Genomic DNA, 25,411 nt, shown 5'->3' on the forward strand with positions numbered 1-25,411 from the left:
ATCTGATATAAGAGTAACACATTTATATCATTGCTTGTTTATTTGTTGATTCTATTGAAAAGGATTGAGAACCTTCTCATGTAATATTACCACCAATAACATATATATGCAGTAAGAGCCTAAATCATATTTTTTTTTAAATAAGGCATCTCTCAATATGTTCAGCGATGCTTTCTAGAAGAAAACCCTTATTCTATGAACAAAACAATCAAGAAAATACACAGGACAAAACACATCAAGATCAAGACAAAAACCCTCACACAAAACAATAAATTTAAATATAAAATCTATAAAAAGACTCGACAATCTGTTCGTATTTCCCCATGTTTCTTCCCTCTCTTCACACCAATGGAACCCATTTTATCCATAGCTTCTCCAAACGCCTTGAGAAACCTCTGCTTATCTTTAGCCATCTCAAGTGCAATGGGCTTCGTCCTCGGGTCAAGGAAAATGGCTTGATCCGACTCGAGAAGCGCCATCTTACTTCCTAGTCCTGTGAAATATCCATTGTCAAACACAAACGGAGTTGTAGCGTCGAGCGGGAGGACGACGCCGGAGCTTCCTCCATAAAAAGGGCACGACATACGGAGCTCCTTGAGTAACCTCGGGTCTAGCGTGGGGTCTGGTCCTTTTGTGCCTTTGAAGTTGTAGAGACGACCAACGAAATTTTTACAATGGGCAAAGCCGATGGTGTGAGACCCGGAAAGAACGACAAGTTCCTCTACGGTTAGTCCTTTGGACGCGAAGAGCTTGATGAGTTGGTCAACGGTTGAGTTTGATCGAGGTATGTTTGGAGGGACGTTCGTGGCCGTTGATCTTTTGCCGTCCCATCTTCCTTTTTTCACTTGATAGTAAGGTCCACCTGCCTATTTGGAACCAACACAAAACATTAGTCAAATGACACGTCCGATATACATTAACCATCGGATCGGAGTGGACACAATACGCTTTGGTTTATTCCACTTAATTATGTTTTAAAACTCGGTTGTTGATAATTTAGTCTAAACCGATTTGGACAGTGGACACGAAATACATCATTGTAATTATAGCCTTCCGGTTTGGTTGAAATTTGAGATACATTTGAACTGATTCTTCTAGGACTATAAAAATCTCTTTAGTGCAAAAGTTTATGAACACTCAAAAATATAATTGTAGTAGGAGTAATTAAAGTTGGACTTTATACCAGGTGGATGAAATCTCGAGCGGCGATGGCGAGGATATCAGAACAAGAGACGAGAGAAGGGCAATGAGACTCAACTAATGCCTTTGCCTTGTTGATACTCTCAAATCCTTCTTCTCTCAATTCCTTATTCTCATAAGCGTCTCTTTCTGCTAATTTCTTGCTTCCTTTCTTTGTTTCTATCAATATCGACCCATCACATCCCTTCAAAAATTCCATTTCAATTTACGTTGATCATCAGTCATCATTAGTCCATATATTCAATTACTAAATTTTTTTTTTTGCCAGTAATTATAGTTGGCATGCATGAGAAGTGTATTGTTATTTGTTAAACAATCAGCAGTTACAGCACATGTAGTATAGCACTTTTGAGTTTGTTGCAAAAATACGCCGAATCTTGACTATTGTTTGCTAAAATGCGCTACCTTAGAAACCAAACCCGTGAAACATTTGTCGGGATTATGTTCCGTATTGATGTTTTTGACTTCCCAATTACTACTGCGGTACAATGAGATGATGCATTTAAATTTTGACCGTGCTAGTTAATTAGTAATGCTAAAAATGCAAGCTATCGATCGTGCCTAAAGAAAAAGTATGCAAGATTTCAGTTTTTGGTAACAAAAATTGACCTCAACGAAGCAGTCGTGGAAGAAGAGGCGAATGGTGGCTGGAGCTGAGATGGGAACTTCTTTGAACCGCTGAGAAGTGATGGAACCGACGAGATTTTCGAGCTGAGGACATTTCTTGGAGTAGTAATCTACGGAGAGGTCTCTGTGGTGGAGGCGTCGTAGTGCCGGAGGCTGAGAGATTGTGGGTTTCCCCGGGGAAATTGAAATGGTTGATGTGAGGAAGAGAAAAAAGAATATTGCGGATAAAAAAAGAGATAGGACATGCATGGTGGGGTTGTGAGATACTGCTGTGAGAGTCTGGACAAACTATAATAAATAGTTTACAGTTTTTTGTACTGTTTGCATAGTGACAACAGAAACAACCTATGTCAAATCTCGTATAAGTGACAAACAAGTTGATTTTTTTTTTTTTTTTTTATACAGAAATATTTTGTGAGATAAGAAAAGAGTGACACTCACCTTAGTGCGTTGGGAAATTTATAAAACATATGGGTTAATAAGATCTCATTTTTTTTTCTGTGTAATTCACTCAAAAATGTGGAAACAATCATGGCTTATATTAACTTTATAGATATTTGCCGACAAAAAGAAAATAACCTTCTCGATCTTTTGAGTTGAATGCGTGATAATGTGTTCCACTGAATGTTACACAATTGTTTTTGTTTTTGAAAAAGGATTAATATATGTAATGCGATCCTGTAATTTGTTAAATGAGATGGAATAAATATCAGTATATAAATAGTATTAAATATTAATATTAGGTGTTATTGATCCTGTGATTACCTCTGATCTAACTAACATCTCTTAATTAATTAGATCGTTTTTGTATTGTTTTATGTGTTGTACTATAATACCTGTATATGGTAAGGATAAGAGAAGTTAACTCAACTCACTATCAAAATTTAGTGTTTGTATCGATGCATGTTTGCATTCAAGATGATCGTTGATTTAACAAAAAAAGAAGAAAAAAAAAAAGAAGAAGAAGATGATCGCTCGATCAATGCAAAGATAATTTGGGGATTCAATCCATTTTTGTTAATTTTATTTAATTTTCGTTTTGAGGTTTAGGTGTTTCTTGTCAATATCAACTAGTGCTTAAACAAAACTAAATTAAAAACGTTTGTATGATAATCAGACAGACATATATATATATCCATACTTAAAAAACTATTAATGTGAGAGTAGAGATTGATATACAGACATGACCATGTTAAGAGAGAAGATTCCAATCACTCACGGGCGAACGAAAGCAAAAAACATTGTGGCAAAGATTCTTGCTTTGCTTTGACTAAACAACATTGTGATTGGATCATTTTTTTGTTTTTGTTATTGAAGCTAGCTACTAGATATTTTTTAAAATCGTGCAACATCGTACTTATTATATTTTACTACATAAGATTATACTGACACTACTGCATCAAATTGCTATGTAATATCATCTGACAAGTCATTATGTTAGTACGCACCTGACTTGGTGTTTATCAAAGTTGAAGGGTCCATTGATTTTGTTTTGGACTACTTAAACCGGTTCATTATTTCCGGTTCAGAAAAAGCGAAACTACTGGAACCGGTTCTGCCGGTCGAACCGAAGTTAACCCACGGAATTACGAACCGACGACGTTTCCCGTTAGGGTTCTAAAACAATGTAATTGAGATTCCAAACAATGGACTTGCTGTAAAGTTTTGTGGATTAGATCTATTTGCATACAACGTGTTCGACAATATTCCTCTGAGAAATTCATCTTCATCATTTCTACAGCATGAAATTGAGAAGAATCCTTGGTTCTATTTCGAGTCTGGCTAAAGATACTAAGCTCTCTTCATCTTCTTCGTATAGACAAATTTTCACTTCGCGATCTTCTTCATGGCAACGAGATGCGGGGAGTAAGCTCTCAGAAGCTTTACCTGGAAATCACATAAAATGGGCTTCGCTTGGTTCAGTCAGAAATTCGCAATTCGCATCTGGGTTTACTCCTTTGCAGCCGAAACCTTTGGATTCAATCATGGATTTGGCGAGAGCCAAGACTAAATCTCCCGAAGAACTCACTTCCATTTGGGACGATGTATTATTATAAAAACCTCTCCTTTCTCAAACTCCTTTTGTGTCTTTCAATTGCATTTCGTTGAATCTTACTTGATTTTTTATTTTTGTCAGTATCACTTGGGACGAGGTCATATTGGGATAACGATGAAAGCTCAGCTTTATCGATTGTTGGAACAACGAGCATCCGAGTGGTAATAACTATATGATTAGCCTTGTTCTTGTTAACATAAATCTTGATTTTGATCTTCTTCTAATTGATGTTACAATTGCAGCCGATACTTTGTCATTCCAGTGTGGAGAGGCAATGGTTACATTACTATGTTTGCTCAAGGTTCAAACTCTAATCCTCCATTCTAATATATCTTTCATTCCTTGGTGACAAATTTATTTGAAAAAGTGGTTACATAGCATTGTTTGCTCCAAGGTTTGTGATATCTTTTATCAGGGAGTTCACTTAAGTTAGTGAGATTAGCATTAAGAAGTTAGCAAACCATTGATCTCAAGAACTGTTTATTGTTTCGGTTTGTGAGGCTGAATCTTGCTAGATGTAACCATTTAGTCCTCTTTTCCATATCATAGTGAGAAGTTTATATGAATTGGTTACATGACATTGTTAGCTCAAGGTTTGTGGTAGCTTTTATCAGGGAGTTCGCTTGAAGTAGTGAGATTAACAAAAGTTAGTAACCTACTGATCTCAAGAACAGTTTTTTACTCCTGGTATGTGGAGGCTGAATTTTGCTAGACGTACCATTATGTGAGTGGGTTAATTTCGTAGGAAAACGAAGAGCTCTTTGGTTTATGATCTTATATATAAATGGTCAGTTTTATTGTGGCAGTTCAAGCACCTCACATGATTTTCACTGGTCTCGAAGACTACAAAGCAAGAGGAACTCAAGCGGCTCCTTACCTGACTACCACCTTCTACACCGAGCTCTCAGAGACAAAGGACTTGGTGTTTATCCGAGGAGATGTTGTCTTCACAAGCAAACTCACTGACGAAGAGGCGAAATGGATCATGGAGACAGCTCAGTCTTTTTACTTGAACGACTCTCGTTACAAGCTTCTCGAACGTTTCAATAAGCATACTCATGACTTTGAGTTCAAAGATGTGCTACAAGCTCTTGATATGCCTGTTCTGTGATTTTGCAAAATCAGGAAGAACAAAAAACTTCTTTGATTTTTTAGTTCTTGAGACACTCCTTATATTAGAATTGCTTTTGTAAGGTAATAATATCAGTAAAGGATTCCTTTACGCAAAAGTGATGATGTTCTTCTTCAGGTGGATTATATGTACAAATAAAACATCGGGGGTGAATTTGAAAGAATCAATAAATTCGTGTTGCGTTTCTCAAGTCTTATTAAATTTGAAACGACGCCGCTTTAAGTATTAGGCCCCATATTAATTAAGCTCTCGCTCGTCTTCTACAAGCTAAAGGGGAAGAAGGTCATCGGACTCGTGAAACAACAACTCTCGGAAACTATCTCAAAGCTTTCTACAGTCTTCTTCCAAAACCCTCACACCATGTACGCTCTTCATCTTCATCTTTCTCCCGCCTTTTTCCCTGTTTATAGAGACGTGGTTACATCTGTATAGCTTTTTCAACTATGTGTTTATATATATACTCATCTGCTTCAGTTTTTTTCTTCTCGCTTTTCAGCAGCTTCCTCCGTAATGACAGAGAACCAGTCGGAAGAAGTTCAGCGAATCGAGAAGATCTATGAGTTCAGTGAGCGCCTCAATGCCTCCAAGGACAAGTCTCAGGTTCGTCTCAATTTTTCAACTAGGGTTTTGAATTTAAATTGAAATTGAGCATTCCCCGGATTATGAAATTAGGTTAGTCTGGAAGATTGATTCGAATTAGGCTTCTCTAGGTTAGTCTGGAAGATTGATTTCGTTTCTCGTTTTTACAGAATGTTGAGGATTATGAGGGGATTATCAAGATGTCGAAGACTAGTATGAAGGCGAAGCAGCTTGCCTCGCAGCTAATTCCACGCTACTTCAAGTTCTTCCCTAGTCTCTCTACTGAGGCTTTCGATGCTCATATGGACTGTATCGATGATGGAGATCTTGGGGTATGTACCTTGTCTCCTTGGGATTTATCCTGAACCAACACATGCTTAGTACTTCTGTGGCTTTCCCAGAGAATGAATACTTTTCTATGCACGATTTGTTTTAGTTTTGTTATCTTGTGGAAACTATCCTTTGGTTTGAGTTAAACGTGTGTTTCTTTTTTGTGTGTGTAGGTGCGTGTTCAAGCCATTCGCGGGCTCCCGCTGTTCTGTAAGGATACACCAGAGATTATATCTAAGATTGTTGATGTTCTTGTGCAACTTTTGAATACTGGTAACTCTTGAGATTTCTGTTACTACACCTTCTATATACCTATTTGCGTTTTTTTTCTTTTCTCATCTGACTTGGGAGGTATTATGATTTTGAAGAGGAACCTGTGGAGCGTGATTCTGTGCATAAGGCTCTGATGTCATTGATTCGACAAGATCCAAAAGGTAGTGTTACTGTTATTCTGTATGAAAATACTGATTCTGCTTAAAAAAATTTATTCAGTTGATCATGATCAGTAAATAAATTACTTGCTATGGGTTGTAGTTTGCTAAATTATCTTGGATTTTCAATATGATATCGCTATTGACTCTGCAATTCTCTTGTGTTTTGCTAATTATTTGTCTCTTTTGTTTCAGCATCTTCGACTGCCTTATTTACGCATGCTGGGGTTACTCCAACTACTGATGATCAAATCCGTGAAAAGGTCTTGAGTTTCATCAGAGAAAAGGTAAGAATTTATCAATGGCTTTTTCCTATATGCAAGGTTCCCAGAATAGCGTTGCATGACTTAATCTTTTGATCTTCATATCTCATTGTTTCGACCAACTTGTACTGCTAAGACCAGTCAAATAGACATGATTTAGACCAGTAAAGTAGACATATCTTGGTTCAGTTTCAAGGTACATGTTTAGTCATGTCTCCTCCTTGACATCGTTTATGATTTGAAAGAAGTTCCCTTAACAATAACAGATGAAGTAATATGAAAATGTGATAGTGGTATGGATATCTATTATATTAGAAATAACAATCATTTGAGAGATTTGTAATACCATAAGAGCCTATATTCATTGTAGATCTTTTTATCTTAATTTATATGTAGGTGTTTCCTCTTAAAGGGGAACTCTTAAAACCTCAAGAGGAGATGGAAAGACATATAACAGATTTGATCAAACAGGTAAGACCGTTATCTTGTGTGTATGCAGTTCCTTTTGTTTCTTCCATCTGCCTTTTCTTCTTTGTCATTTACTCTTGACTTTATTTGGATTTCGCAGAGCCTAGAAGATGTAACTGGAGGAGAGTTTAAAATGTTTATGGATTTCCTGACAAGTTTGAGTATATTTGGTGGCAAAGCTCCTCAAGAAAGAATGCAAGAACTTGTGGAAATAATTGAAGGACAGGCGGATTTAAATGCACAATTTGAAGTAAGTTTGTTGTATTGCATCGTTCAATCTGGTGTTAGTTGGTTGTGTTGCATCATCGTGAAGATGAACCTACATTTCTTGATCGTTTGAAATGATACTACTATTTATCCCGCTGTGTATCGATGTTCTTTTAGTTGCATATCACTATTCGGTTTGACATGTTCTGTGGCAGTAGTATATATTCATCCTTTGTACATTCTCCATCCTGTTGACAAAAAACTTAGAAAGATGTACCACTGGCTGCAGAGTGCATTCTTTCTCTTGAGTGATGTTATTTTCCCTTGAACTTCAGTATAATCTTTGGTCCTGATTTGAATGCGAGGAACACACAAAGTTGTTAAAATGATAGTATGACCGTAGTGAGTTATACAGACTTGATTGTGTCTGCTCTGATTTCCATGAAAATACTCTATATTAGTTTTTCCAGTATCCCATATGGTGAGTATAATAGTTCGAAGTATAAGTTGGACATCCAAATTTATATGTGAATACCCTTGCACTATGGTGTTATTACTGATTATAAATATTGGTTTTCGCAGGTTTCAGACACAGACCATATTGACAGGTTGATATCATGTCTGCAACTGGCTCTTCCCTTTTTTGCGGTACGAACTTGGAATAAGTACTGCTAGTAGGTGGATAGAGTCCTATTCTATAAACTTGAATGGTTATCTTACTAACTTCGTTCTCTCTGAACAGAGAGATGCTCCCAGCAGCAGGTTTCTTAGCTATTTGAACCAACATATCATGCCTGTTTTTGACAAGGTATCGTGGATTTCTTTGCTTTCTTATTTCATACTTGTGTTTATATCAGCATATGATCCGTGTGTGCTCTTTTGGGCATCTGTTATCTACTCTCTTAGGCATAATTAAGAATAGTTTACGGCACTAATGGTATGAAGGCTAGTTTCTTGTAACGTTTTTAGTTAATCCATATTTGTAGGTATTTGTGCTTGTTTCTCTTTTGCCTTCTTCCATGTCAATATCTGTATCACTCCAAAAAAGGAGCTTTCGTTGCCACCATAATAACTCCAAGTTCTTTTTTCTTAACTAGCTCCCGGAAGAGAGGAAACTTGATTTGCTCAAAGCTCTTGCTGATATCTCTCCATACACAACTGCTCAGGAAGCAAGACAGCTGCTTCCTTCCATCGTTCAGCTTTTAAAGGTACCTCTTTTAAGTGCCAGTGTGTCATGATTCCTTTTGAGAATTAGTTTGTGGTCATTCTTGCTCATATTGTATAAGTGCACTTTTGTATGTAAATGCTTTACATGCAATATTATGAAGATTGTCACACTCTTTGTTAACAGATATACATGCCTGCCAGAAAGACTGGAGAGGAAATGAACTTCACATACGTGGAGTGTTTGTTGTATGCGTTTCATCACCTTGCCCACAAGGTAACCATTGTGATTTATCCCGTTCTTTTTCTTTCTTCCTTGTTTTACTTATCTGATTATGTTGAACATCTATAGGTTCCAAATGCTACAAACAGCTTGTGCGGGTACAAGGTTGTGACCGGCCAGCCGTCAGACAGATTGGGGGAGGACTTCTCAGAGTTGAACAAAGACTTCACTGAGAGGTATTATTTATTCTTTGATATGACATCCAAAATTTGCACGTTGAAACTTCAGTATATCGTCGTTGTTTAGAGAAATCTTTTTGGTAATCTAGGCTAAGAAAGAAGACGTAAAAGAGTTCCTGGTAGTTTTAAATGATATCCTAAAGTTTTTGTTTTTGTGATTTGCCAACCATTGGTGCAGATTGACCGTTGTTGAGGATCTGACCAAGGCAACAATGAAGAAATTGACTCAGGGAATGACTGAGCACAACAAAGCCATGTCCGCTGCTAAGACAGATGAAGAAAAGGCTAGCATTGTAAGTACATTAACCTGGAACTTCCTTCTTTTTAACCAGTGTTGTTTGCTTTCAGGACTAATGCACCTTTGTGATTTTTTTTTTCAGAAAACAAAGAAGCAGAATACTACAACTGGACTTAGGACCTGCAATAACATATTGGCGATGACAAAGGTGAACATCACAACATCCTGTCTTTCCCCTTGTTTTTTCTTTTGTTTTGGTGGAAGCATATAATTTTATGATATAACTTAAACTTGGGGAAATTTTTTGATGTGAAACAGCCATTGCATGCAAAGGTGCCTCCTTTTATCGGAGACACTAATCTCAACCTTTCTTGGAAAGAAGCAACAAAGCCGTTAGCCTCAACAACAACAAAAACAACAATCGGGTTTGTTGCTACGTCTACTCTGACCCAACTTTCTGTTGTCTTGTATATCTGTTTGTAATTTGTTTTACCTTTCCAATAATTCACAGAGGAAAGCGGCCTGCTAATAGCAACAATGGAAGTGGTAACAATGTTTCAGCAAAGAAGGGACGTGGTTCAGGTGGTGCTATGCAGAGCCAGCTTGTGAACAAGGCCTTTGAGGGAATATCATCGTATGGTGCTGGTAGAGGCGGAAACCGAAATTGGGGAAGACGTGGAGGTGGTCGAGGAAGAGGTCAAGGAAGAGGTCACTGGTAATAAAAAAAAAGCTTCCATGAGAGGACTCCATAACTGTGTTTCTGTTTTCGTTTATTTGTATTTGTCTTTGTCAGGACAAGTTTTGGTTTCGGTACATGGTAGAGTTTTCAGACTTCTCATATCAGGAGTAGACCCTTTGTGTGTTTTTTCTCTGTTCACGATGGATGGAGAAATTTGAATTAGAATCTCTTTTTATTTAATTTCGTTGTGTCAGGACAAAATTCGAGCATTTAATGATGACCTTAATTAGTTAATTATATAATCTTTTAGTCCTCACATACATACATAAGAGTGAGATTACTCAGATAACACGTTTTGGAGTTGGTAATGTGATTGCAGATGACAAATATAATATTTAAACGTGTTATCCTTTATGATGACAAATATTATATGATGACAAATATAATACTCCTCCAATGGTAACCTGTCCAAATATAATATTTAGAACGTGACAAATATAATATTTAGAACCAAGACAAGAGCTTAGATCACACGAGGTTTGAGCTCATGTCAGAAGTTCATAAGCACTTACATAGGTTTTCACCAAAAAACCTTATAGAAGGTGGAGAACTAATTAAGTAAAGAGAGCTTGAACAGGTTGTCTTAAGAATTTTATTCTCTATATATTTTTTTTGAAGCAAGAATCACTTCATTTAAGTTTTCTTACATCGTAAATCACTGCTTATATCGGTAGTTTGTTCGAGAAAACTAGCTGATACGAATAATGATGGGAAGATACAAATATCTGAGCTAAAAGACTTAACCATAGAGTTGTGGAACTTTGGGAGAATGAAGTGTGACATAATTAAATGAGCTCGCCAAAGGTTTTCTTGAGGAATTTGATGGAGACAGGGACGGTCAATTGAAAGAGAATGAATTCGAGGAAGGGATCACAAAATTTCTCAAAGAATACAAATTTAACTTCGATAGTGCCGAGGACCAAAATGAGAAGAGAATCAAACTGTAAGTTTAATATATATATATATATATATATATATATATATATATATATATATATATATATCACACATCATTTCAAGTTTCAAGAGAAATGTCATTTTGGATATTTCTCTAGTTTTGAAACGACAATGTGTTTTGAGATCATGATCGATGTGTTGCAGGAGGAGGTCGGAGTTCTTAAGCTAGAAAGAACGAAGCAAACACTTGTCACAAAACTGCTCTCTATGGAAACATTGAGAGCTACCATTGAAGTCATCGCAGGGATCCTAATTGTACTCTTTCAAGCACAACCTTTTATCTGTCTCACCTGGAATTCCTTCTTTCTACATCGTGTTCGCGATTATCCCTTTGGCTAGAAACTTAAAGAACACTCTATCCACACGCTTCTGTCGTGGCAAAGACAAGAAACAAATATCATCCAATACTTTGTCCGAGGTTAGTTTAACTATATATTCACAATTCGTTAACTTGGTTAACACGTTAAGATAACTCCCAAGTTTAAGGGCATTTTTGTTGGTTTCCACAGATTTACAAAGATATTACAATGAATAACCTCATGGGAATTTCAATCATATTGGCAATTATATACACAAGGGGGTTGACATGGAATTACTCAGTAGAAGCTCTTATTATAGTGATATCATTGGCCTCATAATAGGCTTACCGGTCTATATGAGATCGACTTACCCCTTCTGGATGTGTGTATTAGCCTTTGCTGTGTACTTTTTATCTCTTCTCCTTATCTATCTCCGCTTTCATTTTCTAGACAAGAACTAAGTTTACACCATTAAAGGCATTAAGTGAGACTGAGAGTAATACGGCAACATTTCAAAGAATATTGTCATTGGTGTATTATTTCGTAGTTCTTGCGTACGTTTCAGTTGTTCTGTTTGCTCTATGTGTTGTATGTGACTATGTGTGGAAGCTTGTCTTTGGAGTCATTGTTGTTGATTCTTCTTCTCCAATAAAACCTATGAAAACAACTTTGTTTCCTTCAAGTGTGATTCCCCATATGAATATATTTTCTTTATTTATTAATTAGGGACACAATTTTAGAATTTTATATTACTTTTTGAAATTGTGTCGAACATTCGTATGTTTTTGTGGAAACAACTTAACTAAATTACCCGGTGTATTTTCTTTCACGAATGTTATCATTGTTAATATATAGAAGAAACTTATCATATGTATAATATTGGTTGTTTTGAGAGCAAGTGGTTTTGGCAAATTTCACTCGGTGGATTCAAACATATTGGGCCAATAAACTGACCGTCCCTTGCAAACACTGATAATATCATATTCTAGTGTGTAAGTTGGATCCGGCAGCAGTATCTTTATTATATTTTTGACGTGATCCGGCAGCAGTATCTTAGTATCTTGATGATATTATTTCTTTTTTACTAATGTAATAATATAACAACTTGCATTCTAACATCAGTCCAATAATAATATTACAACTCGAAAGAAGTGCACACAATACTTGTATTTAAATTTAGGTCCGATAGGGTCAAATTTTGTTCTTCTCCGAATATCAAAGTTTTGATGAATAAATAAGTCACATTGTGTTTCCCAACACATATAATAGAGCAGAGGACAACTGTATAACAACTGTTCATGTCCACGTAAAACTTATCCATATATATTAAAATAACCCATAGTTAACCAAAAAAGAAACCCATCAATAATGTCAGAAGTTCCACAATTTTGAATTTAACCTAATGTTTTTTTTTTTTTTTGTTAACTAAGCACAACTCTTCGTCAATCCCTAACTGCAAGGTGGATGTTGCTTTCCTCGAAACAGCCTAGCCAAATTTAACCTAATGTTGGAACTACCAAATTTGATGTCGTTATTATTGTGATGAGAAAGAAAATGGATCGATCATAAGAGATAAGTAATTATGAAGACAAAGCTCTTTGGGTGTTTTAAACGTTTTGTGGTATATGTACTCTACTTGACTACTCTATTCAATTTGGATATTAACTTTTTGATCTATATATGTTTTGGAATCAACTGGAAATTTGTTGTTAAGATAACTATTAAATCTGGATATTCGGCTGAATATAAGATTTGATCTGTAAAATATTATATGTACAGTGAAGTGACTTTAGTACAGTGACCAAATGTAAGTCCTTAATGCACAAGGCACCATCACACTAGGGATCGAGTCCCGTTCCCTACGAATGTAAGAATTAAGCTAATGGGCCGGCCTGTTGTGGCTCAATAGTTGACAAAAAAAAAATATTATATATATATATATATATATATATATATCCCACATTTATAAAAAAGTTGCAATACTAAAAAAAAGAGAGGACATTTGCTTCTTAATTTGTTGTAAGATTTTGATAGGTGGATCTCATCTAGCAATTGTATCCACTAGGTCAAAATGTATAATATTGTTAGAATTTGACTAATAAATATGATACCATTTATTAAACATGTAAAACAAATAAAACCTGTTTTAATAAAATTTGGTGATGAAAAAATACTCAAACTCACGTGATCGTGGCTATTGGTGCATGGAGAAATGTGATTGCACGTTGTTCTTGATTTTTTTTTGTCAAGTACTATTGTAGATTTTTGAATTCTAAAATAGTCCACGAGCCATCAAATATTTTTGAAGTACATTTTTTTTTAACAAATGATATTTAATTTTTATATTACAATAAAAAATCTTATTAAATTAATACGTAAATAATGATTATTAAGTACCCATATTGGTTCAAGTATAAAATATTAAATGGTTTTGTAGATCTCGATTATATAAGCAACAAAAAAATTGTAAGAACAGTTGCCATTTCTGAAATTGATACTCTTCTCTTCTCTTCTCTTCAACCTCAGTCAGCACTTAACAGTTAACAACACTCTGAGTAGAAAACTTCCAGTGAAACAGCTCACATGCAAACATTCTCATTCAAGAGGAGACCTATCCACCCACATCCCCCATTAACCTTCTTCTTTTTCATTTTCTCTTTAGCTCTAATCATATCTGGTGTGAGCTCTCGTGTCTTAAGTCCTGTCCCTCTGAATAACTCGATCTTGATCTCTGATGGAGTCCATGACGCCTCGGATTACAAGTTTCTCACTCTCGATCCTCCAAAAAACGTCGCCAAGGCAGCTTGCACTCATGTCTACGGGTTCCTTCCATGTGCAGACAATATTGGAGGTTATATCTTCCAAGTTTTCTCATTTGGGTGTCTCTTGATCATTGGTGACTATTTCCTGTCTGAAGGAAGATCAAAACTCTTTGTAATCTTTGAGGTCGGGTTCTATGGCGGTATTGTCTTCCCTCTCCTTACAATGTTCCCAAGAATTGCCCTTATGATATGTAAGGATCCTTCCCACTAAGAAATGAGTTGAAAATATAAACTTTGACAAATCTTAATTTACTTCTTGATTTTCTTGATCTTAGCACCAGGACTAGCAGCGACCCACGAAGGTGCTCTCATGATTGTGGGAAACAACGTTGGAGTTACAATAGGACACACGATTTTTGCTCTGACAATGCAATGGGGAGCTTGTGTTGTCTTTGGTTTGACCAGTCCTAATCCAGATCCGTCAATCAGAAGAGAATCATCCATCAAAAGAACAACCTCAGTAAGAAAATATTCATTTTTCCTAATCTGTTTAGTATTAGAGTTTAATAACAAGCTTTTATTTTAATAAATATGATAATTTAATATACAGGACACAAAGAATCCAAGAAGGGGATTTTACAGGACGAAGATACTGAAAAGTGTTGTTGGTATGTTGAGAAGACTTGCTGATTCATTCTCTTTTCTTTCTGTGTGAAGTCTTTTTGATTTTGCGGTTTCTGTCTCTATGCAGAAGCAAGCGTAGAGGCGGATCCTAAGAACAAGAAACCTGCAGGGATTATGCTACTGACTCTAATACCATTTCTCTTGGTGACATTGCCTGATTTATTTGATGCACAACCTTGGAGTGATATCATTATGTTGATCACACTCATAATCTCCTGTTCTTCAACCATTATCTACTTTGTTTACTCGGTATGAGCTCTCTGAATCAAGACTTAATGCTAGATGCTGCTTACAGCTGATTTGCTTTGTTGTCTTACTAGTGAATTTCTTTTGTTGGAACTTACAGTATTTTGATACGGCAGACCAAAAGAAGAGTTTAGATCACGCCAAGTTTGAGCTCATGTCGGAAGTTCATAAGCATTTACAGAGCTTTTCGCCTCGAACCCTTATTAGAGATGGACAACTAAGTAAAGAAAGCTTGAAAAGGTTCAATTCTGTTTTGTCCTAATCAAGAACTATTTCAGTTTGCTCTGTTTTCTGCTTTCTTACATGGCAAGTTTACTGTTTTTTTCTAGTCTGTTCGATAAAATCGATAGGAACAAAGATGGAAAGATTCAAATCTCGGAGCTTAAAGACTTAACCGTAGAGTTTGGAGTTTTTGGAAAGATGAAATGTGACATCAATGAGTTTGCAAGCACTTTACTTGCGGAGTTCGACAAGGACAAAAATGGCGAACTAGACGAGGACGAATTCGAAGAAGGGATAATGAAACTGCTGAATCAATACAAGTTTGATAACCAAGACACTCCAAGAGGGAACAATACATGCATTTACAGAACAGCCTCCGATTCCGTGCATGTCAAGAATCTGTCGCAGGGCGAGGAAGCTGGAGTTTTAAAGCTGGAAATGCCAAAGAAAACTCTTGTTGCTAAGTTCCTCTCCCTGAGAACCTTAAGAGCTGTGATTAAAGTCATCGGTGGGATGCTAATTGTCGTCTTTCTTGCTAAACCATTTATGGTAAACATTGGACTCTTATCGTATTCAGCTGGAGTTCCTTCTTTCTACTGCGTATTTGCAGTGATCCCTTTGGTTAGAAACTTAAAGAACACGTTATCTGCACACTTCTGTCGAAAGAAAGACAAAGCAAGAATCGCATCTGAAAAGTTCTCTGAGGTTAGTTTACTTTCTACTACGTTTTCTTTACCACATTACACTGATCTAAAACTCAATCTTTAAGAGCTTTTTGTTTGTGGGGTTCTGCATGCAGATCTACAGAGATGTTACGATGAACAATCTAATGGGAATGTCGATAACATTGGCGATTGTATACACGAAAGGACTGAAATGGGACTACTCAATAGAAGCTCTTCTTGTTGTGGTAATTGGCATGGCAATTGGCTTACCAGCTTATGTGAGATCGACTTATCCATTCTGGATCTGTGTATTGGCCTTTTCTATGTATATCTTTTCTCTTGTCCTTATCTATATCCATTTTCATCTTAGGGGTCAAAGCTAAGCTTTCACCTTTTAGCTATAATCAGACTTAAAAGTCTTATCAATTTCAAAAGTGTTTTTTCGTTTTCATATTGTGGATGAGGGCTAAATAAAGGCCATGTTCCTTTGATTAAACTCTGTTTTTGACATTATATGAACCGCTATTTAGGCTTGGATTCCTGTTTTTTCATTAGCCATAACTAGATCTTAGATCATGGTGATGTCCTCATGTCCACTTGCATAGACAGCTAAACCAAGATTTCAAGAAACAATTGGTTTTGTTCTGTTTCTGTATCGTAAATTTTGTTCTGTTTGTGAGTTTGTCCATAGTACTATTGTTAGCAACTATAGTAGTTTTTATTAGGAACTCAAGTGAAAGATTTTACTAAGACTTTTCAGTGTTACAAACAAACCTTCTTGTCAACAAGTCTTGGTTCGTCCACGAATCACAAACTAGTAGAGTTGCGGGGAAGTTAACTGATATATCCAAAGATACATAAGACTGAAGTTGTTTCTAAAGTCACTATAACTTAAGGCTGAGATCGATTCCATGATCAGTGGCTGATTCATACGGGTCACAGGGTTGTCCTTCTCGGGCAGCATTGCTACGATCTTCAGAGGGTATGAAGCTATAGAAAGGCTTTTCACTTCTCCATTGCATATTCTCATCAAAGTCATTTTGTTGTTGTTGTTCGTGCTAAAACCAAGATGATTTCATGAACCGGTGTAAGCAACTTCATCAAATCAAGAGATGGATATATATATATAGCAAAAATTATAATAGGAAGATCTCTAGTTTAGTTACCTGTAAGCCAAGTGGGATAAACCTCGGGTAATGACGTGGAAAGCTTGGAATGGAAGAATTAGGTGAATCAATGGCGATGGGATTGCTAATTGTTGTACCGAAATCTTGAACCGGACTTATACCAAGCGACCGGTTTTGTATCGCGTCCCTTAACCATACATTACACATTCAAGATTAGGTTTTTGGTATTGTATCAAGAAAATGAGCCGAAGTCAAGAAACAAAGAAAAAAAAACAAAGAAACCTTAAAATAGTTGTTGTGGTTGGTCCAACGCTAGGTTCCGTGGTGTCAGAAAGAAAATGCCATGGCCTCTTCTTCGCATTGACCATCTATGGAAAAATATCAAAGAAACAAATCAAAAACACATTAGAAAACGTAACGTTTTATTTCTATAATTTATGGAAATAATAAAAACATAGTACCTTTTTATTTTCTTCCTCAAGAAACTGAGAGACAGAGTTGATTTGGTTTGAAGGGGGCTCTATGAATTGATAAAATCTTCCTTGTCCTAGAGGTGGATTCGGGAGATTCATCTGCAAATATCATTAAATTTAAATTTAATAATAAAAATGTTATAAATTTGTGACATAATTTTTGTATTTTTTTTGATAAAAGTATTTGTGACATAATTAAAGAAAAAGATTAGTCATAAAATCCATAATCATTCTCTCTCCATACCGTTAGAGAATGTTGCTGCTTCCTCTGAAAAACCGGAGCCGGAGGAACCAAAGATCCGTACGATAAAGGAAAAACCGGTAAAGACGGCAGTTTCTCCGGCAAAGCAAAGTTAGGAGGAGTCATCACTAAATCATAGGAAGATGGAGCAAAGAGAGTGTGATGATGATGATGATCCATGTTTTGTAATAAAGAAGGAGAAGAAGAAAGTGGAGATTTGTGCTCTTCTTGAAGACGGATCTTCTCTAGTTCGGCTACACCAGGTCCCCTTCGCCGTACTTTTTCATTTTTCTTCTGTTTCTTCCGACAAGAACCAGAGTACTCATCATGTAACTGTAACTCTCCATAGCTTCTTCCACCTCTTGTGTTGTTGTTACTACACATTTTTTTTCAGAAATGAAATGGGAGAGATGGTTTGATAGATAGAAAAAAGTAAGATCTGGAGAGAAGAAATAGGCTCTTCTTGCGCAGTGAGAAAAGTCGTGGGAAAATTTTAAAGAAAATTCAAAAAAATCTCCATGTTTTTAGGTTTCTTTAGATCTTTTCTTTAGGATTATATGTATGAAATGAAACTACCTGGAGGAGAGGTGATAGAGAATCTACATTGGTTTCCGTGATTTTCTCTCTGGAAAAAATATTGTGATTCTCTTCCACCTAGAAAATACTTTAATATATTGTAACTTTATAACCATTTTTTTTTTAAGTTTCGCTTTCATGAAGAAATGTGCATAATTATTTGATAACCCTCATAGTTATTTAAACTTCGCAGAGTGATCTCTTTATTTCTTAGTTCAACAATTTTACTATTAGAAAGTTTTCTTTTAGGAAAAGTGAATCATATATGTATTGTTAATTTATAATAAGTATAAGGGCCTATATGAAAATTTTATAAGTGGAAATTTTCTTTTCTAATTCAAGAAGCTGGCGAGGATCAGAGAACATTAATGATTAATCGGAGATTTTGGGGATATTCATTTATTTTGGATCAAAATGAAGATTATATAATGGTCCCATAAGGCCATCCGCAATGGGAGAACACTTGGTGTGTTCTTAGCCCATTAAAATCATAAATATAATGAATAGTGGCATAAGAACATGTTTTCTAGTTCTTGATGTAGAACTGATCTAGGCTCAGTTCTAAGCTGACGTGGCAAGCTGTGATTGGATACAATTTTTTGCAAACAATTTTTCACAAATTAAAAGAGGATTTGATTTAAACTATGTATTAATTAAATAAAATGTTTGTTTATTTTAATTAAGTAATATGTTTGTTTGTTTTTTTTAATCTTTAATGATTTTTTGTTTCATAAAAATTTGGTATTGTATTTTGAATTTTAGTACAAGTTTTATAAGTTTGCAATTTAAATGTTATTTTTACAGTTTTTATAAATGTAATATATTTAAGAATATTATACTATTAAATCTTATGATCTTAAACATGTTCTCCCAATAATTAACTTTTTAATAAAAGATCTTAACTACTGATCTTAGATTATTTTCATAATATTTTTACTCTAAGAACATCCTAAAGTGTTCTCCCATTGCGGATGCCCTAAACAAAAGCTGTCCACAATATAAAACCCATTTGTGAAATATTATTAGTCAATAGGTTTCTTGTCTTTTACGCTTTATTTCTGTTAGAATGTTTAATTTGGGTGATTTTATTTTTTATTTTTTTCAAAACACCTTTATGCAATATGTTCACTCATATATAGCTTTTTATTTTTGGGTTTAATTAGTGTTAAGTGTTGCATCATATAGATTTGTAGATTAATAGAGTTAGTTTTCCCTATTTGAAAATGCATTTGTCTTTTCATCTTTATATTGGCATATATGGCCCCATTACAAATCCTTCGTCACAGTATAAGGAAAAACAATTAATTTTAACTATCCTATTGTGTATGTGTTAATTTTTACTTTTTAGTTTGGTTTTGAATATGTAAAAATCAGTACATCACAATAATGATGTTGCATCATGTATATCTTTGCGTCATCTGTATCAAATTAGGCTCCTACCTGTAAATGGCCTGTACCCTACGAGCCAACGTAAATCACGTGCTCGACATTTTCGGAAATCTATACTTAATTATATGATACTATATTATCGACAGTGATTTTGTGATTCGTTTCGATTTTAGAGAACATAATATTACACTGGTCTATCCCTATCTTTTTGATGACAGCGTTCGACCGACCGCTGTGATTGATGTTAATAATCCCAAAATAAATAAATTATTAACTTTAGTAACAAATCATCTGAAATTTAGGTGTTGGCATGCATGCAGGTTCAACCGTTATAGGGATTCGACAATACATATATAAGACCTGTTAATGGCTTTTTTTCAACAGTACTTATTTATTAATACATTACAGGGTAGATACAAATCCAGTCACATGTACATCTCACCAAAAAATACAGAACTTTATATTTTTCATGTTTCCCAAATGTGTGATCTCTCTTTTATAGTTTTATACAAGAACCTAAACTTCAAGTCTACAAGACTCCACACGCCTGACATAGTGTGAGTTGCTACTTGCTATAATGAGTCGTACATACGCTTCCAACGTACTGTTCCGTTAAGTTTGGATCTCGAGCTTCAAACCGTAAAGCGCCAAGGACTTCATTAACTTTTCTTCTACTTCGGGACCTTCTGATTCATAAGGAGTATAAGCTTTTTTCTTGATTTTAAAGACTAAAGAGATAACAATTCCCACGAAATTAGTCTTTTAATTAAGCCACCTAGGATCAACAATAGTATTTAATTTATTTGCATAGGTTTTTGAAGACTTCACTATATGTTAAGTAAAAGACCAAAGACTGTCTAATAACAAATTTGATTGATATATTCTCAAAACCCGTTCTATACTCTACCGTCTCTAAAAGAAAGTGGAACTATAATATATATATGTATACTTACACCAGAAAATCAACCAAAAATATTAAATGTATATATATTATGATACTTCTGTCTAAGATGGTGGACAACGAACCATACTTGGATCTAAAATAAAGTTTGACTTCTCATTTGATCGAGCATCTCAAATCTTTGTAGTATGAGTATATGACCCAAAGCTGCATGTTAAGTTATATCATTTGTACATTTCACATCAATCTGAAATAATATTACAATTAGCAACAAAAAAAATTTAAAAAATATACATTCGCATATATAAACATCAACTACACTATACTTTCTAAGACCTTATCCCCAGGGCTAGCCATCGGTTTAGCCAGTCTACGACACACAGGACAAGTTGGGTGTGATTCAAGCCACTTACCTATACATTCCTCATCAAACATGTGCTTACAATTTGGTAAAACCTTAATCACAACGTTCTTGGGGATTAATCCTAAGCAAACCGGACACTCGATCTCCTGATTGTTGCTCTCGGGATCGTTGTTATCCTGTTTGTAAGAAAAGGTGGGAAAAGCTGCAATCACGGAAGCGCTAAGCCCTTGACACGGTGGCTCTCTTCTTCCGTGGTACTCGTTCTCTTCTTCCGGTGATACATCAAACCTACGGCGTTTGAGTAAACAAAGAACGAGAAGGGCGAAGATAACGGAGATGGTCACGAGAGACGTTACGGCAGCAAACCAAAGGATGATTGCGTTTAGTGAAGGATCGTTGAAAGCCATCTCTTTGATCTCTATCTATAGAGCCTACCAAAATGGTTCTCAAGAGTTAATAAATGATTATACGTATGTATCTGCAGTTTTTTTATATAGATCACTGAGAGTTGACATTCCGTTTGAATATATTTGGATTAAGAGTTGAAATACGTTCACCACTAATGAACTTGGAGAATAGAGAAACATTATCATAATATCAGTTGAATTAAAGAATATGGTTGATTTGAATCGGTACACCACAAATGGGATTAGTTTATTAATTTACGTTTGCTGCTTGTGGGGTTATATGAATCCTTTATTGTATACTAAATCAATAATCAAACATAGAAGTCGAAGAAAAAAATGCTAAATGGATAAGGATACGAACGGGGTCATGGTCGATTGAAGTAACTGTCTATATGTCTGAAAAGACATAAAGATTAAACAAAATCAATAATAGCTGCAAAACTATTTATATGGACCCTATATTGTACGTGTGGAACTTTCTTTCAGGTTAATTTGTTGTAAATGAAGTTTCTGCCTCATATTTGATTTGAGAAACTTTTGAATTGATTAAATAAAATCATGACTGAGTAGTAAAGTCGAATTAACAGTTGTAAAGCTCTTGGACTTTCCTTTTTCATTCTCAAAGATGTTTTGCGTTTTGTTTTTATGGAGTTTGCTTCATATATTTTAAAAAGTTGATGATAAGAATGTAAGAAGCATGGGTGAATGAGATGCCAATAATTTGTAATATCTGAAGCCGAAAACAACACATCTGTTACTTAATTAATTATCTTTGACAGCATTATTTATTTAGACCATCTCCATTGGTTGGTCACTAAACAAAGTTGCTTAATTGAAAAATGTTGAGTTAGTAGGGTTATTGGTTTGAGATTTGAATAGAGTTTTAAAGATTTTAAATGTTACGTAGAATCTCTTGTTATTAGATTAAGATTTTGTTAAACTCTGTTAATTAAAGTTTAGTTTTATTAGTTTGCGATTTGTAAAAAGTCATTTAAAATCTTAACAAATTTGGGTTATTGGATTCAGACTTTTATAAAGTCATTAAAAGTTTTGTGTTATTCAATTAAAACAAAAGAATCTAAGATTGTTAATAAATTCAATTATTATGTTATTGGTTCATGATTTTAGACACTTTCTTTACAAAATAAAATCATGCAAAGTATCACAAAAATACAGGGATTGTTTAGAGCACTTTACAAAATTTTAGAAAACTAATCAACAAACTCTGTAGCAATCTTTAACAATCTTCACTTATTCACTTTTAATGATTTTGTTGAACTCTTCAAAAATCTTTATAAATTAGAATCTAATAACACCCCCTTAAGAATTTCATCAAGAAACTTTCAAATTTATGTGTCCAACAATGGTTGATCCTAAACTATTACAATTACATGTATGCAAGTATATGTCTTCTTCTTCTCTTATTCTTTGTCTTCTTCTTCTTATTATTGTCTTCTTCATGTTCTTATTGGAATCTTCTTGTCATTAGTTTCATCAAATTCTATCAAGCTGGCTGTTCTACAGTTCTTCTTCAAACTCAAATACATGAGTATGTATTGATAAAGAACACCTTGATAAAGAACATCATAGCTAAAATTTTGAAAATTTGCAACAGGAGTGAATTGCATACTGGGACTTAATGGTGGTGGCGGTGGAATATTGATAGAGAAATGTGAGCGAGGAATCTAAGACGAAGCTGCATAAGGTGCACCAGGTGGAACATAACCAGAGCAGTGACTTGCGGCTTTTGTAAATGTTGTTGAGACGAAGGTGGTATTGCTGAAAGATTGGGAATTGAAATTGGATTATTTGTTATGGTTTCTGAAAATTGAGATTGACTTCAACCATGATGGGAGTGTATACTTGGGTTAGAAATTTTTGAATTGGAGCAAATGACTTAACCGCATCTAGATTTTGTGACCAAGAAAATCATAACTCCAAATGAATTTATTTTTATTTTGGTGTGTATGTCAAATTTACATTTTTTATGGGACAACAAGAAAAGTTAACTATGTTTATTGTTACATGTGTTTGTGTATAATTGAATTCATGTTTCAATTTATTTATTTTTTTAAATCAATTTCATCAAGATAAGACAATATATTAGGCAGTCGGGAAAGTATATATTATTCCAAGATATACTTCTATAATTTAATGAATTATTGAAAAAGAAAAATAAGATGTAGGATTATTTTCTTAATAAAAAATCCATAGTCATTTGATTAATTTTTCTTTCCATTCATGGTGAATTGACCAATAAACTCTTAATATAGTCAATTTAGTATTATGATATTGATAATTTTTCATTTTTTGCTAATTAATATACTTAAAGTATGATGAAATTTAAAGTGTGATTTTTTCACTTTTAATGAAAAATGATTATAACAAATCCTGTTGTCAATTAATTACTAGATTTTTAATTATTATTTGGGATTTTAGAATTCAAAATTAATAAAGGTTAAAGCTAGTCGAAGCTATTGTAGAAAAAAACTAAATGAATAGATAACAAATGTATAAGGTATCAAATAAGTAAATTTGGAGTTTTGAGAAAGAGTATTTAATCCTATTAATGTAGTTAATCTCTTAATAATATTGTACTAGATATAATTTTATAAAAACAAAATGTAAGGACAAAAATAAGTTGTTGTAAATTAAATTTAGCATAATAAAAAAGGAAATATATAAGTGGTTTAATATAAAAATTAGTAAATTTAGAAAATATGATATGTATATATATCCATATAGTTTACTAAACTTAGAGATTTATTTTGAAGAAAATTAATATTACTAAAAAAGTTTTAACGCATTATTTTTGTCTAAGATGTGTATATAAATATTATGAGTTTTAGTTTTCAAACTCCTTAATACTTTAATTTTCTTAAATTAATATTTAGTTATATTTTCAGAGAGGTGAAAAGGTTAGCTAAATGGATCCAAATATGTTGATAACAAAAAATCTAGCAGATAGTGATGTTTCTTCAATGGGTCGTTTGGGTTTACCCAAAAAAATTATGGAAAACATATTAAAGAAAATGAAAACTGCAATGCCTCAAAATGGTATTCAAGTGGAAATCCTTGGTAATGACAAATCATATACGGTTAAGCTTACACGATACAAACCAGGTTATTATTGTATATCTGCTGGATGGACTAATATCGTAAAAACAAGAGGTCTCAAATCGGGCGATCTCATCAAATTATATTGGAACGATACCAAATTTATTATGACTGTAGAGTGAGTTTTCTTTTCTTAATTATCACTCATTAGTTTTTATTTTCCAACAACTCTATTTAACTAATTTTTTGGTTAAATATTGCTGTTTTTGATGGGTTTCATGTGTTTCATAACTAAAATAGTGGTAAATCAATTTGCATTATAATGTAAATCAAAGATAAGTGTAATTTATATTATCCTAAAAGTATTTTACAAAATATGTTATTATGGTGTAGTTATACATCATACTCATTTATTTTTTCCTTGTAGAAAAGTAGATATAAAACTAGATGCAAAAACGAATCCGGAAGGAGAATGCAGCTCAAGTGCTGCAGGAGCAGGGAAAATATAATATGCAAAACAAGTATGGGATGAGTGGAGCAAAAGTTAAATATTAAATAAAATAAATATGGCATAAATATTACAATTAACTAAAGTTTACAAATATTTTGTGGCTGGAATTTTATTTTTATGAATAAAGTGGTATTGATATTGATAATGTATTTAATTCATAGAATAATTTTGTATCAAACATGTCACTCTTAGGCTTTAAATGAAAAATCAAGTGATGCAAATCAGACAGGTTAAGCCGTTCAAGTAGAAAAATTGTGAATCAAAAAACATTTCACACAATCCAAAATTCCTGTTAAATGGTTAAAAACTAGAATATTGCGAGAAAACAAGGGCGTAACAATTATAAAATTCAATGAAATTGCGTAGTACATAAGGTTTAATGAGAATTAAGATGAAATATAATTTTACATGTTAAGTAATTGATATAAACTAACTTTCGACGTAAATTCTTCGTAAATATTACGATTTAAGTAAAAAATCTAGTTTTGGATTTAAACGTGTTTACTAAGAATGATCTCTTTGGTGATTGGAAATGATCACATTTTCTAGATGTTGTGAGATTGTCTTATGGATGTTGTTGTTTGTGCTAAGGGAAAGTTATACTAAACATAATAATCATAAAAATATATCTGGA

The 25,411-nt window shown here is 34.2% G+C and overlaps 6 protein-coding genes, 1 long non-coding RNA gene and 1 pseudogene across 10 annotated transcripts; 5 read left to right on the forward strand and 3 right to left on the reverse strand.

The window, feature by feature from the left end:
• Positions 1 to 109: 109 nt before the first annotated feature.
• Positions 110 to 2,259, reverse strand: LOC104786156 (peroxidase 19). The gene is made up of 3 exons (XM_010511495.3): positions 1,810 to 2,259; positions 1,184 to 1,384; positions 110 to 866 (listed from the first exon to the last, which is right to left on the reverse strand). Exons 1-3 carry the CDS (start codon positions 2,074 to 2,076, stop codon positions 288 to 290), a joined length of 1,047 nt encoding a protein of 348 aa, XP_010509797.1. The 5' UTR covers positions 2,077 to 2,259; the 3' UTR covers positions 110 to 287.
• Positions 2,260 to 3,250: 991 nt separating this feature from the next.
• LOC104786157 (uncharacterized) lies at positions 3,251 to 5,112 on the forward strand. 2 transcript variants are annotated; one of them, XM_010511496.3, is made up of 4 exons: positions 3,251 to 3,872; positions 3,965 to 4,044; positions 4,126 to 4,184; positions 4,690 to 5,112. In XM_010511496.3, the coding sequence occupies exons 1-4, from the start codon at positions 3,570 to 3,572 to the stop codon at positions 4,992 to 4,994; spliced, it is 747 nt and encodes a 248-aa protein (XP_010509798.1). In that variant the 5' UTR covers positions 3,251 to 3,569; the 3' UTR covers positions 4,995 to 5,112. The 2 variants fall into 2 exon arrangements, with proteins under 2 accessions (XP_010509798.1, XP_087369471.1); XM_087513345.1 differs by having other exon boundaries at positions 3,459 to 3,872; positions 4,676 to 5,112.
• Positions 5,113 to 5,131: 19 nt separating this feature from the next.
• LOC104786158 (apoptosis inhibitor 5-like protein API5) lies at positions 5,132 to 10,130 on the forward strand. 2 transcript variants are annotated; one of them, XM_010511497.2, is made up of 17 exons: positions 5,132 to 5,377; positions 5,512 to 5,615; positions 5,765 to 5,926; positions 6,098 to 6,197; positions 6,293 to 6,358; positions 6,551 to 6,642; positions 7,015 to 7,089; positions 7,187 to 7,336; positions 7,876 to 7,941; positions 8,036 to 8,101; positions 8,391 to 8,501; positions 8,645 to 8,734; positions 8,810 to 8,916; positions 9,098 to 9,212; positions 9,300 to 9,365; positions 9,476 to 9,582; positions 9,669 to 10,130. In XM_010511497.2, exons 2-17 carry the CDS (start codon positions 5,526 to 5,528, stop codon positions 9,874 to 9,876), a joined length of 1,671 nt encoding a protein of 556 aa, XP_010509799.1. In that variant the 5' UTR covers positions 5,132 to 5,377; positions 5,512 to 5,525; the 3' UTR covers positions 9,877 to 10,130. The 2 variants fall into 2 exon arrangements, with proteins under 2 accessions (XP_010509799.1, XP_019101323.1); XM_019245778.2 differs by having other exon boundaries at positions 5,267 to 5,377; positions 5,515 to 5,615.
• On the forward strand, positions 9,893 to 11,613 carry LOC104789005 (sodium/calcium exchanger NCL-like; annotated as a pseudogene).
• A 1,981-nt stretch (positions 11,614 to 13,594) lies between these two features.
• Positions 13,595 to 16,268, forward strand: LOC104786159 (sodium/calcium exchanger NCL-like). Of its 2 annotated transcripts, XM_010511498.2 has the most exons (7): positions 13,595 to 14,165; positions 14,250 to 14,434; positions 14,525 to 14,582; positions 14,666 to 14,847; positions 14,945 to 15,084; positions 15,174 to 15,771; positions 15,866 to 16,268. In XM_010511498.2, exons 1-7 carry the CDS (start codon positions 13,736 to 13,738, stop codon positions 16,112 to 16,114), a joined length of 1,842 nt encoding a protein of 613 aa, XP_010509800.1. In that variant the 5' UTR covers positions 13,595 to 13,735; the 3' UTR covers positions 16,115 to 16,268. The 2 variants fall into 2 exon arrangements, with proteins under 2 accessions (XP_010509800.1, XP_087369472.1); XM_087513346.1 differs by lacking the exons at positions 13,595 to 14,165; positions 14,250 to 14,434; positions 14,525 to 14,582 and having other exon boundaries at positions 14,723 to 14,847; positions 14,961 to 15,084.
• A 159-nt stretch (positions 16,269 to 16,427) lies between these two features.
• Positions 16,428 to 18,228, reverse strand: LOC104786160 (verprolin). The gene is made up of 5 exons (XM_010511499.2): positions 17,576 to 18,228; positions 17,320 to 17,430; positions 17,141 to 17,226; positions 16,898 to 17,045; positions 16,428 to 16,789 (listed from the first exon to the last, which is right to left on the reverse strand). The coding sequence occupies exons 1-5, from the start codon at positions 17,954 to 17,956 to the stop codon at positions 16,616 to 16,618; spliced, it is 900 nt and encodes a 299-aa protein (XP_010509801.1). The 5' UTR covers positions 17,957 to 18,228; the 3' UTR covers positions 16,428 to 16,615.
• Positions 18,229 to 20,646: 2,418 nt separating this feature from the next.
• LOC104789006 (RING-H2 finger protein ATL39-like) lies at positions 20,647 to 21,373 on the reverse strand. The gene has a single exon (XM_010514761.3). The coding sequence runs from the start codon at positions 21,207 to 21,209 to the stop codon at positions 20,754 to 20,756; it is 456 nt and encodes a 151-aa protein (XP_010513063.1). The 5' UTR covers positions 21,210 to 21,373; the 3' UTR covers positions 20,647 to 20,753.
• A 1,010-nt stretch (positions 21,374 to 22,383) lies between these two features.
• Positions 22,384 to 23,271, forward strand: LOC147943390 (uncharacterized). The gene is made up of 2 exons (XR_015598047.1): positions 22,384 to 22,602; positions 22,825 to 23,271. It is a non-coding gene; the product is annotated as an uncharacterized LOC147943390 (long non-coding RNA).
• Positions 23,272 to 25,411: the final 2,140 nt, after the last annotated feature.

This window comes from Camelina sativa, chromosome 5 (assembly GCF_030686135.1).
Source record: "Camelina sativa cultivar CO46 ecotype springtype chromosome 5, ASM3068613v1".
NCBI lineage: Eukaryota > Viridiplantae > Streptophyta > Magnoliopsida > Brassicales > Brassicaceae > Camelina > Camelina sativa.

Bases quoted from the DNA above. Each gene is read 5' to 3' on its own strand.
- LOC104789006 (XM_010514761.3), bottom strand. From the start codon at position 21,209: ATGGCTTTCAACGATCCTTCACTAAACGCAATCATCCTTTGGTTTGCT.
- LOC104786156 (XM_010511495.3), bottom strand. From the start codon at position 2,076: ATGCATGTCCTATCTCTTTTTTTATCCGCAATATTCTTTTTTCTCTTC. The intron at 1,385-1,809 runs GTCAATTTTTGT...GAATTTTTGAAG, and splicing joins TCCACGACTGCTTCGTTGAG to GGATGTGATGGGTCGATATT. The intron at 867-1,183 runs GTATAAAGTCCA...GGTTCCAAATAG, and splicing joins CTCGAGATTTCATCCACCTG to GCAGGTGGACCTTACTATCA.
- LOC104786158 (XM_010511497.2), top strand. From the start codon at position 5,526: ATGACAGAGAACCAGTCGGAAGAAGTTCAGCGAATCGAGAAGATCTAT. The intron at 6,198-6,292 runs GTAACTCTTGAG...ATGATTTTGAAG, and splicing joins TGTGCAACTTTTGAATACTG to AGGAACCTGTGGAGCGTGAT. The intron at 9,583-9,668 runs GTTTGTTGCTAC...AATAATTCACAG, and splicing joins ACAACAAAAACAACAATCGG to AGGAAAGCGGCCTGCTAATA.
- LOC104786160 (XM_010511499.2), bottom strand. From the start codon at position 17,956: ATGTGTAGTAACAACAACACAAGAGGTGGAAGAAGCTATGGAGAGTTA. The intron at 17,227-17,319 runs GTACTATGTTTT...ATTTTTCCATAG, and splicing joins TTGAGGAAGAAAATAAAAAG to ATGGTCAATGCGAAGAAGAG. The intron at 17,046-17,140 runs GTTTCTTTGTTT...TGTATGGTTAAG, and splicing joins ACCACAACAACTATTTTAAG to GGACGCGATACAAAACCGGT.
- LOC104786159 (XM_010511498.2), top strand. From the start codon at position 13,736: ATGCAAACATTCTCATTCAAGAGGAGACCTATCCACCCACATCCCCCA. The intron at 15,085-15,173 runs GTTCAATTCTGT...GTTTTTTTCTAG, and splicing joins AGTAAAGAAAGCTTGAAAAG to TCTGTTCGATAAAATCGATA. The intron at 15,772-15,865 runs GTTAGTTTACTT...TTCTGCATGCAG, and splicing joins CATCTGAAAAGTTCTCTGAG to ATCTACAGAGATGTTACGAT.
- LOC104786157 (XM_010511496.3), top strand. From the start codon at position 3,570: ATGAAATTGAGAAGAATCCTTGGTTCTATTTCGAGTCTGGCTAAAGAT. The intron at 4,045-4,125 runs GTAATAACTATA...TTACAATTGCAG, and splicing joins GAACAACGAGCATCCGAGTG to CCGATACTTTGTCATTCCAG. The intron at 4,185-4,689 runs GTTCAAACTCTA...TTATTGTGGCAG, and splicing joins CATTACTATGTTTGCTCAAG to TTCAAGCACCTCACATGATT.